Below are 12,316 nucleotides of genomic sequence, written 5' to 3'. Positions count from 1 at the left end.
TACTATGTTTTGGGGAGACGTTCCTTCCGTTGTACTAGCCAAGTTACTAAAGTAAAAGATATATGATGATGAACATGATAAAGAAGATAATGTAATATGATATGATATGTTTGTGAAATGGTTTTACTTATTCTCTTCTCCCTGTCTATAAATAAAATGATGTGAAATGAATTTACGATGTTAGAGTAGTATGTTACTGAGCCTCGGCTCACGACGTTTTGTTTTATGTTTTAGGTACCGATGGTGACAACGGGATGGCGTAGCAGTGAGGATTTAATTAATATCTAGATTATATAGACTATCATGGTTTTAATTTAAGTTTATGTCAAAACTCTGACGAGTAACTAAGTTTCTATTAATCAAGACTAATGTTGGATCCATATTATGCTTCATGTTATAAAATGTTTAAGTTTATGATTTTATGTCGCCTTGTATTTTCCTTATGGAAAGTACGGCGGTAACGCGCCGACTATCTAGGTTCCGCTGCTAATAATCGATTAATTAACTTAACAACGACGATTAGAGGTCGGGGCGTTACAGCTACGATTGATACATATCAATATTTCACAAATTTAGTGCTTAAGAAATTACGATTTACACTACCAACAACATGAAATAACGATATATTTAGTTCTACAAACTAACAATAATCAAACAATAACAATTCAAGATAAAATATGTTCGTTGCAAGCAATATGAAGTCATGAGCTATATGTTTTTGTCTATAAATACAAAAATTATGATATGAAAACCTTTTCCTTTATAATTACAACTTTATAAGTGTGTACTAGCTAAAACTTATCATGCCTTAAGCTAAATGATGATAATAATGTTTATGCTTAAATAGTTTTTTATTATTGTAGAATCATTATTTAACTTAAATTTTGGATTGCTCAAGAGTCTTCACCCAAATTTCCAACTTCAAAAAGCAGAAGATTAGGAAAATACATACAATTACGAAAGAGGTAGAGCTACAATACTTTTATGAAAAGGACAATATTTTCTAGAGTGACTTTGGCTTGTATCACTCAAAATTTCTATTTCGTATTTAACAATTTAACTATTTGGGAAAACGTGTATTTTTCTTTGATTTTGAATATCTTACTCATAAAATTGAAGTCGATTAAAATCTCTAGCACTCATATCTAATTAAAATAAATGCTGAAAATTATTGTCGAAAATTTCTCATGAAAAGTAAATCATTAGCTCATTATGACGTCGAATAATTTGAAGTAATACTATACTAGATTCACTAATCTGGAAGATCGTACATATTGCTCCCATGTCATTGGTCTCGTGTTTGGTCATTTTGGAAGCTCTCATTGTTGAATTATATTTTGTTTTTCGAGATATATGTAATTTTATAAGAAAATAAAGTTTATCTATTAATTTACTAATTCATTTATATGACTCCCACGATCACGACCTAAAAATTATTGTCAAATTATGATGTAGATAGTATAATTTCTTTCAATATACCTCTCATTTTACTAGATTATATTTTAATAATAGGATATTTGCTCTCTACTAGATACATAAACGTCATTTAAACCTTCTAAATACGATACTTTGAGGTCGCGCGTAGGCGTAGCGTGCGGTGCACCAACTAGTAATATAAAATTTAAAACATAAGGATTTTGAAACAAGGCAAATATATACTTCCTCCGTTTCTAAATAAGTGCAACATTTCTTGTTTGCACGTTTGCCAATGCATTATTTTAACCATTAATATCTTCAATTATCAATAAGTAAAAATTATAAAAAGTTGATATTAAAAAAATTCACATCCAAACGAATCTAACAAGATCCCACATGAGTATGTTTTTCCTAAAATGTAAATCACCAAAGCTAATTAAAGTTTAAACTGTGAATAGTAAACACTATGCAAATGTTGCACTTATTTAGAAACGGAGGAAGTAGATAAAATTTTAGTAAATTCTAATGATTGACCCCACTTTGATGCTACTATTGATTTCGATTTGTTGGATGAACGACCTCCACAACAAAAAAAAAAAAAAAAAAAAAGATGAGAAAAGAAAGGCAATAATGTTTGGCTCATCCACTCATCTCTCTCCTTTGGCTAGGAAGTTAACCCAACCCAAGTGAGGTACAAAAATTGCAGAAGAAATGGTAATAGCAGCAGCAACAACAGCAGCTATTCCTGCTCTTCAATCTCCATTTGTATGTTCCACTCGCAAACTTTCTGCTTTCAACTCTTCTTCTTCCCTGTCACACGCTACATTGCTCAGAAATCCACGCTCACCCACTACTACTTATCCATGCATTCGAGCTATTGATCTTGATCAAAACACAGTATATAAACTTCTCCCCATTTCATCAATTTTCTTACATATTTGACTCATAATTCTGACTATAGCAGCTTTTGATTTTTATTGCAGATAGTAGCAATTTCAGTAGGTTTTGTCAGCGTTGCTATTGGGATTGGCATTCCTGTCTTTTATGAAACCCAAATTGACAGTGCTGTAAGTTTTTTACTGTCAAAAAGAAATTGTGCGTGTTAGAAATGTTTCAGTATCCATGTCAAATCTTCTACACTTTGATTTGGGACAAAATTATGGAAAATATTCATGAATTGAGCGTTGCGGATACTTGATAGTATACCCGTGTGGCCGTGTCTAACATGGTACCTAAGCCGAGAAACATGGGCCTTATTTATCTTTTGGACTTGCATAATGTGGAATTTAGCGCCATTCTTACTCTGACTAGTGAGTAGTGACTCGATCATTTTCATTTTCCTTGCGATATTTTTTGTTGATTTTCACATATCGTACTGCCATTCTGTATTTCAGTGGATGTTTACTCTATGGGGTGTTTATTTAGAGGGACAAGTATTTTGGTTGAGATTTGAAAAACTCACGAAATGTGAGTGTAATCACTGTCTCACATTGAACATGACAGAAATAAACAACTTAATAACCTTGAGAAGTTATTAAGTCTATTGGTTTTATGATGGAATCTTGCCAAGCTTATATGTGGTGAATTGATGCTTATTACAATGTTTCTTGTCAATTTTTTTTTCCAGCAAAAATAGGGGTCAAAATTAAAAAAGAACACAAAATTGTTAGTGGGGGAATTTAAAGGGAGAAAGAATTTGAGATTCTTTTCAAAAAATCTATGAAATAAGTGAGCCTGGCCCCTGTTTTGTTTTTTGTAATGTTCAAACTAGAAATGTGGCGTGTTCTTTTGACATTATAAAGTGATAGAGAATATATTTAAGACAATATTTTTTCATTGCTTAGGATATATTTGTATAATCCCTATATAGTTTGGATTCCTAGGTTAGGATTATTACAATTTATTTTGTAAACACTATATATATTGATCAATCGGAATACTCCAAGATTGAGGAGTTTTCCCAAATCTAGCATAAAGGTTGCTTGAGACTGAATTTGCTTGGTTGTTGTAGGCAAAGCGAGATAATACACAGCCTTGCTTTCCCTGCACTGGCTCTGGGGCTCGTAAGTTTCTACTTTCATCTCCATGTTCTTGAAAGTTGTTGAAATTTGTGTTCAAAGAGCTGCCCTTTATGTGTAGGTCCATTATCGTCTATTAGACTCCATGTAAAAAAAGTCAAAATTGGAGTTCAACATTATCATTGTATTTGGCAAGTCAGAAGATTAAAATCACAACTGACAATAACAAAAAGAAAATATAAATGCTCTTTTATCCAACACTGTCAGTCTATCATTACTATTTGTTGTTGTCAATTGCTTCTTAATCAACAATTTTCCGCTGCAACTTATGTATGGTGCTGTATGTTGTTGGTTATGGCTATGTGCTATTGGAACCAGAGACTAAAGCTGTAATGCATATATTAGTTGGAAATCGTTGTCCCCGTCAGTAAAGTTGTTCAAAATTGAGATTTTGATAATATGTATTGGTTGTTGGACCTAACAATGTTTTTCTCTTCCTAGAAAGATGTAGGTTTTGCTTAGGGACAGGCAATGTGACAGTAGAACTTGGTGGGGATGAGAAGGAAGTATCTAAATGCATCAATTGTGATGGCCTTGGTACCCTGACATGCACCACATGTCAAGGCTCAGGAATTCAACCTAGGTATCTTGATCGAAGGTATGCTTCATGTGCCTTTTCTCCTGTATACTGAAACTTATGAGTAAATATGATGGTTATGACTAATAATTTCTAGTGTCTTTGGTCCCAGTGTGCTACTCCAGTTCAGATTTTGTAAGCATATATTTGATCTGTGATCACAGCATATGTTGCTATTGGTTCTGTAAGTTAGGTAAATAATGATCCATGTTTATCCCCCCGTCGCAGCTCTTAGTGGGCTAGACACCTTTCATACTACACGAAAATGGATATAAAAGTGAAAGTTTCAATTAAAATTACAAATTATCACGAATGGTAGTAATTTAACTAGGAGAAAGTTCAAATATCAAGTATATTTAATGTAATATGTAAGATGTAACCATGAGTTGCTTGCGTAAAAAATGCTTGGCGGTGGGGTAAAATAAGGGAAATCCCCACCTCATAAAACCTCTAGAGAGGTTAAAGTCTGGAGGCCAAAGCTTTACTATTTGGCTAAACTTTACTTGGTAGCATATATTGCTATCAGCATACATCAGCCACAATACCAGTATACATAAAGTTTTTTTTTTTTTTTTTGGGGGGGGGGGGGGGGGGGGGTGTTCCCCCCTGAAAGCACATCTTATTAGCTTTTAGATTGAACAAAGTAAGATTTTGGGTTGCCAATAGGTTCGGTTAACTTCAGTTTAGGGTGAATTCGGATGGCGAGTTATTCAGTTCAATTCGTGTTGGTTTGAGTCGCGGCATATCTTGCTCTACTGTGAGTTAAATTATCATGGCAAATGAATCAGAATTAGGGTGCGTTCTCTTCAACCTAAAAAATTAACTTTAAGGATAAGTTCAGATAAGTTCAGATAAGTTGCAATCAGGTCCAATCAGGACAATAAGTTCCAATCAGGTCTAACAAGGTCCAATAAGTTTCAATCAGGTGCAATAAGTTTCAATCAAGTCTAATAAAGTCCAATAAGTTCTAATTAGGTGCAATAAGTTTCAATCAGGTCTAATCAGGTCCAATAAGGTCCAAATAATTAATGTTCAATAAATATTTGTATTATTGTCCATTATTTTATTATTCATATCACTATTAGCTGATTATGTTATTATTAGAATTTTAATCAAAGTACCACAATGATTATATAGTATTATACTTGTATTACTGTTTATTATTTTATTAAATATATGTATTATTGTCTATTATTTTATTATTCATATTACTATTAGCTGATTATGTTATTATTAGAATTTTTTTATTAAATTACTACAATGTATAGTATTATACTTGTATTATTGTCTATTATTTGATTATTCATATTACTATTAGCTATTATATTATTATTAAAAAATATTATAATCATGGTCAAATAAGGTTAACAATAATAAGCATTATAATTGCAATATTTTGCAATTCGTCTTTAAGTGACCAGAGATAACACGTTTTCGTTAATAATAACAATGAAAGATATAAATGTTATCAATTGATTGCTTCATTATAATAATACACAATGTGTAATTGGGTAGTTAATACAAGTAACAAGTGAGAGATGAAAATAGAGTGAGAGATAAGGAGTTAATGCATTTGACTACCTTTAAGTAAATGAAACTGGAGTAAGAATTAATGAGTTCTACTACTTTTTAGTCATAAATTCTTCATATGTGCCAATTTCTCACTTGTTAGCAATAAATGTTAATCAACTTTTGATTTTCTACTAGTGTTTTATGAAATCAAAACAAGACTATTAGATATATTAGTGGTGAAAGTTATGTATAAGCAAATAATAAAATAGTAATTTTTTGTTAAATTATTTATCATAAGAGATAATTAATAATACTTATTTTTCTAAAGGATCAATTTTAATAATTATTACTTCATGATAAATTTTGAGGGGTAGTATATACGTTAGGGAAAATATTTATGTTATTACTCATAAATTTTTTTGTCTAATAAGGTCAAATAAGTTTAAAACAGGCTTAATAAGATCTAGTAAGTTTCAATCAGGTCTAATAAGGTCTAATAAGTTTCAATCATGGACAATAAGGTCTAATAAGTTTCAATCAGGTCAATAAGTTTCAATCAGGTCCAATAAGTTCCAATCAGGTTCAATAAGGTCCAATAAGTTGAATCAGGTCCAATCAGGTTTAATCAGTTCCAATCAATTCAGTTCAGATAAGTTCAGGGCCAATAAGGTGAAGAGAATACACCCTTAACCCACCTCATTTTCAATGAGCTCAATTTCAATTTAATACCAAATTTGGTTATAACTTGGTGTACAGATGAGTTGAGTTGGGAAAATCTGAGGTTTATCTTAAATTGTTGACTTTTCGGTAATCAGGGAATTCAAAGATGACGACTAAGGTCAGCTTACACCTGTGGATCGCTTGATACTACTTATTCAGCAAAAGCATTGTACCAAAGTCAAGAGTTAGGCTTCTTGTCTTGCCAAATGCCATTTTTTATTTTTTTGTAATATGCTATACATGATACACATTGAGTTTCTAACATAAATTTCTTCAGCTCGAAATTGCTTCTTCTTTGAATGATGATATAGTAATTGATCAGCAATTAGATTTCATATTTCTATTCTAGTTCAAAGGTTGTTATCTTTCATGTTTACTGTGCCCAAATTCATTTTATATCTATGTACATCAGTACATACAATATTAGAGATATAAGAAAATATATCACATTATTCACATAAATATATCTTCCATATACTACCTTTGTTCCTTAATAGATTTCTCATTTCTAATCTAATATTTATAGGTAAAAAGATCCTCAATTTTTTTCCGATATATAAGATAAAATATAATCATGTGGGGTGTTGTTTGATTCGTCGTTTCATTGTGTACATTTGGAAAATAAATTGCTATAATTTTTACTAATATTTAATTAAAGATATTTACAAACGTACATTAGAGAAATGATAAATCTATTAAGGAACAAGGGGAGTATTTTCTTATATTTTTAATACACATATCTCGATTATATAAGGGAAGAGGTGATGCATGTGTCCCCCTTACAAATTTACTTATTTTCCCATTAGTAAATCAACTGCTACCAGAAAAAAATAGTCAAAATCAAATATATAACATTAAAAAATTAACTTAAATGTTGAAGGCAATCAAGTTCTAATTAACCCATTAAAAAAAAAACATTGACTATAAGATCTAACACAATTATGCTAAACAAAGTAAAAATGAATATTACATCAATCAAATATCTTATCTATCAATTCACAAAACACAATCTAGTATTACATCAAAACGTAAAATTCAATCAATTCACAAAGTACATCTTATTATAGATTTTAGATTGAACAAAATAAGATTTTGGGTTGCCAATATTGTCTTCGGGTTCGGTTAACTTCAGTTTAGGGTGAATTCGGGTGGTGAGTTATTTAGTTCAATTCGTGTCGATTTGAATCGTGTCATATCTTGCTCTAATGTGAGTTAAATTATCATGACAAATGGATCAGAATTAATCCACCTCATTTCCAATGAGGTCAATTCCAATTTGGTTCCAAATATCGTTATAACTTATATAACTTGGTCTACATATTAGTTTGAGTTGGATAAATCTGTTTAGTGAGGTTTATCTTAAATAATTGATTTTTCGCTAATCAAGAAATTCAAAGATGACTACTGCATGTCAAAGTTCATTACATACTGGTCCATCTAGATCGCTATTGACCGTCATGGTCAACTCATCTAAGGATTTACTATTGACTACGAATGAATCAATTACGGTACCGACATCCATGTCATGCCGACTTCATACGAATACTTATCGGTATTCATCACTTGGGCTATCGTTAATTGGGCATGGGTTCGATCCATTACTTACCCAACACATCTATAGGCCTAAAGATAAGTATCACAAGAGGATAAAACTATGTCCAACCAATGGGAGCAGTGTCCTACCTAGCTTGGAACACTATCGGCTCCTATTAATACCCATAATTTGAGTTATAAGGTACATTCACATATACTAACATACTCTACTTGAGATGTATCGATCATTACCCTTTACTACTTATAATCAGAGAGACGTTACTCGGATCAACACTCGAGGTTAGTTTACGTGTTTTGTCTTGCAGGACAACAAACCGACATACGTGATTGGAGGATACCGATTCACCCCAACAACATTTATTCCATACCGGAACAATTGACGCTCGAAAGAGGGGAGAACTATACCTTTAGTCTTAAGCCACGAACATATCATCCCACTTACCCTATGGATCCTAAGTAGACTTTTGGGATGCCAAGAACGGATGAGAACAATACCACTCTAAATGATGCACCACCCGGGTTCATAACTCCCCAGCCGATGGTTGGATCTTCCAAGCCACATACTGATAAGGGTAAAACGTTGCAACACATGTTCAGCCCTGAATAGCTTAAGAGCGTTACTAAAGTGAATCAAGCCACGACGGGTCATACTCTACATGCCAGTTGTGGTAGCAAGCGTCCCCTGAATAAGCCACACAACACTGTTAGGAAGATTTGATCTCTCTTAAGTGGCCGACATAGTGACCAAAGCCGGCATGACATGATCAGGAGGAGAGCTCTAAAACCGCCACAGAGCCTATGGGGTATGAAGCCGAAGGAGATCAATAGGATACAAAGATCCAACAATCATCCCAGCCTAGGAGAGAAAGTGAGTATGCCCGGCGTCGAGCGCCAGTATCTCTCCGTAGTTCTCCTTTCTCGACTACCATACTCCAGGAGCCTATGTAGAAGATCAAAATGCCGACATGCAAATATGACGGCAAAACAGACCCTGATGATCACATATACGGGTGTGCATAAACCAGTCCAGAAGTTGGACCGGACTGGACCGGAGATTCCGTTCCGGTCCTCGATCCACAAAAAATTTCGATTTTGAATTTTCCGCCCTTTCCAAACCTGGAAAATTTTGGCCCGGATCAGTTGAACCGGGATTTTTATTAATTTAATAAAAAAAGTTTATATGTTAAAAAAGTTAAAAAGGGTACAAAGTTAGAAATTTAAAAACCTACTATTTATTACTTTAGGATTATCGTTGTTAAAAATATTAATTTTTGATACATCTAATTTATAAATATATTGAAATAAAATAAAAATATTTATTTTTTAAATATAGAGTCCGGTCCAAGACCGGACCAAAAATTTTCTAGTCCGGTCCCGGTCCAAAAAAAAAGGCAGATTTCAGTCGACCAGTCCAGCCGGTTCTGGTCTGATCTGGTCTTGGATTAGTGCACCCCTAATCACATATCTGCTTATGAAGGACACATGCTACTCTATACTGACACTAATTCTATTTGGTGCAAAGTGTTTCCTCCCACTATGTCTAGCCTGGCGCAGACTTGGTTCCAAAGGATTCCACCGACAACCATATATCAGTTCAGGCAACTCACAACTAGGGGTGAGCACAATTGGGTACCCGATCAAAATTTCGAGAATTGGACATGGATTAAGTAAGAATCGGTCCCTAAAATTTGGAATTGGGATTGGAATTGGTTGGACCAGGTCCTCATTTTCTGGATTTGGTCTTGGAACCAGTTGGGACCAGTTCCAACACGGGTACCCGGTTCTCTGGAAGTGTGATGTAATGTCGATTTTAACTCGAGGCGACTTTCTAGAATTGGTCTTGAAATCGGTAGGAGCCGATTTTAGTATTGGGTATCCAGTACCCAATGACATTCAAAATGTAAATTGTTTTATTGTTTAGCTTAATTAAGACTAAAATAAGAGCCATAGCATATATGTATTAGTATCCCTTGATATAATTTCGCCCAAACTTCCATTGACGATCTAATAAGTTTTAAGACTAAATAATTCATCGTACATAAAAAAATTTCACTAGGTACTTAGTATGAGACCTGGTTTCATCATGTATCTAGATTTACCGGGTACCTAGTGGGTACCGGGTCAAAATTTTTACTACCCAGAACTTGAAACACTTGCAACCGGGTCCTCAAATTTGGACCCAGACACGTTTCCAGCATGACCAGTTTCGGTTCCGGACCCACCGGGTCCAACCGGTTCTGGGTCTGGAATTGGGTGCCCAATTTTTCTGCTCACCCCTACTCACAACCATGTTTACCATGCACTTCGTCAGCAACAAGCGAAGGGAAAAGCTACTGGTCAATTGATGTCCAAGGGAGAGAAGGAAATCCCGAGGGATTATATCAGCTGCTTTAACTCTGAAGCCGTTACCAACCCAGTTTGTAGCAAGAGGTTGTAGTTCTTGCACTGATGACCGGGTTGAAAGAAGACAATGCTTTTAGGAGTTATTTGGGCCGCAAGAAGTTAACCAACCTAACTGAAGTTCTGGGTAAAGCCAATAAATTCATCAGATGAGAAGAATTCGACAAGGCGGCAACTACCAAAAGGTCTGAAGGAGAGGGCAAAGAGAAAGAGAAGGACAAAGACAAGACCGGAAAGACAGAAAGTATGACAGTTTTGGAAGGTGGGAAGAGAGTAAGTCGGTGAACAAGGGCCAGGAAAGACGGCCGGGTCACTATCATATTATACCCCCCTAATTATATCTAGAGCCGAGATCCATGAGATGCACGAGAAGGACGATAAATGGCAGCGGCCTAGAAAAATATTGTACAAAGGCCGTGACAAGTCGAAGGGTGTGACTTCCATATAGATTACAACCATGTCACGAACGACTGCAAGGACCTGAAAGACGAGATCAAAGATCTGATACAGAGAGGTTATTTCAAGGAGTATGAAGGTAGAACTCAACGAGAGGGGTCTCACCCATAGAGGATGACGGTAAGAGAAAGTCAATGAAAGAGAGAATCACTGAGATACATGTAATCTCGGGAGGACCTGCTCATGGCAGAAGTCTACACGGTGCTTAAGCTAGTTTAAAAGAAGTAAGGCATCAGGTAAACTACCACAATACTGGACAGCGGCAGGCACCACCTATAATGTTATCCGTAGCTTTCACGGTAGAGGATGCTAAGGGGATTATTTACCCTCATGATGACCCTTTGGTATCTCTGCAAATATCTACTGCAATGGTGCATCACATCCTTTTGGATGGCAATAGTTCTGCCAATAATCTGTTTATGTCGACATTTGAAAAGATAGGCTTGGGAAGGTCATGCTTGATGACAGTCTCATATGCAGTAATAAGATTCACAGGGGAATCTATCGTCCCTGAAGGCACCATTAGGTTACCGGTTAAGATTGGAGTGGGGTCCCAATCTAGGGATCTCATGGTGGAATTCTTGGTTGTCGATGTACCGACAACTTATAACGCTATCATAGGGCGACCAGTGATTCATGATGCTCAGGTTGTGGTGGATATATACCACCTAACAATGATTTATACATTGAACAAGGGAAAGCCGGATTGGCTAAAGGGAAATTAAGAGTCAGTCTGAGCATGCTACTTGAAAGCTCTCAAGTCCTCAAACGACAAGCGACTGGCAGAAACTCTGCCATCAGAAAGAAAAAGGCGAAGAACAGAAAATAGTGCCTGAAAAGATGTGTCCATTGAAAATTTTGAGGGAAGGCCAACAGACCTGTCGAGAGCTAGTCCTAAAGGAGAAACTGAGGAGATCAGCCCGGAAGCGGACAGACCGGAAAGAACAGTTAAAATTGGGGCCGACATGGGAGAACATGTTAAAGTAAACTTGATAAGTTTGCTACGAAGCATTGTTGATGTCTTTGCGTTCTCGGCAGATGAGATGTCAGGAATCGATCCCGCATATATAGTCAACCGATTGAATGTCAACAAGGATGTGCGGTCAGTAAAACAAAAGAAGAGAACTTCTCAACTGAGAAGAATGCATCAATTAAGGAAGACGTGGATAAACTACTAGCAGCAGATTTCATTGAACCATGTGATTATCCGAAATGGTTGGCGAACGTGGTGATGGTTAAGAAGGTCAATGGGCCATGGCGAATGTGCGTTGATTTCACAGACTTGAACAAGGCATGCCCCAAGGATTGCTACCCACTGCCTAGAATCGATCAATTGGTAGACTTCACTAGTGGCCACACACTACTCAGGTTATGGACGCCTTCTCCGTATCATCAGATCAGCCTCATAGAGTCCGAGCAAAACAAAGGGCATTTATCACAGATGCCGGGTTTATGCATATAAAGCTATCGTTCGATTTGAAGAATGCTGGAGCTACTTATCAGGATGTCGCAGATAAGATATTCGTAGCTCAGAAGGACCGGAATGTAGAAGTGTATGTTACCGATAGCATCGTCAAAAGAATTACAGAGGAGGCTCACATAA

General features: G+C 35.4%; 1 protein-coding gene across 1 annotated transcript; it reads left to right on the top strand.

The window, feature by feature from the left end:
• Nucleotides 1-1,988: 1,988 nt before the first annotated feature.
• On the top strand, nucleotides 1,989-6,638 carry LOC104893767 (protein SPA, chloroplastic). Its single transcript, XM_010679903.4, has 5 exons — nucleotides 1,989-2,313; nucleotides 2,400-2,483; nucleotides 3,428-3,479; nucleotides 3,936-4,092; nucleotides 6,399-6,638. The coding sequence occupies exons 1-5, from the start codon at nucleotides 2,128-2,130 to the stop codon at nucleotides 6,418-6,420; spliced, it is 501 nt and encodes a 166-aa protein (XP_010678205.1). The 5' UTR covers nucleotides 1,989-2,127; the 3' UTR covers nucleotides 6,421-6,638.
• The last annotated feature ends 5,678 nt before the right edge of the window (nucleotides 6,639-12,316 follow it).

This window comes from Beta vulgaris, chromosome 5 (genome assembly GCF_026745355.1).
Source record: "Beta vulgaris subsp. vulgaris cultivar EL10 chromosome 5, EL10.2, whole genome shotgun sequence".
In the NCBI taxonomy this organism is placed as follows: domain Eukaryota; kingdom Viridiplantae; phylum Streptophyta; class Magnoliopsida; order Caryophyllales; family Amaranthaceae; genus Beta; species Beta vulgaris.
Note: the sequence above shows the minus strand (reverse complement) of the source record. Positions and strands in the feature narration are given on the sequence as shown.

Coding starts and splice junctions, on each gene's coding strand:
- LOC104893767 (XM_010679903.4), top strand. CDS start 2,128: ATGGTAATAGCAGCAGCAACAACAGCAGCTATTCCTGCTCTTCAATCT. Junction 2,314..2,399: donor TTGATCTTGATCAAAACACA/GTATATAAACTT, acceptor TTTTTATTGCAG/ATAGTAGCAATTTCAGTAGG. Junction 2,484..3,427: donor AAACCCAAATTGACAGTGCT/GTAAGTTTTTTA, acceptor TGGTTGTTGTAG/GCAAAGCGAGATAATACACA.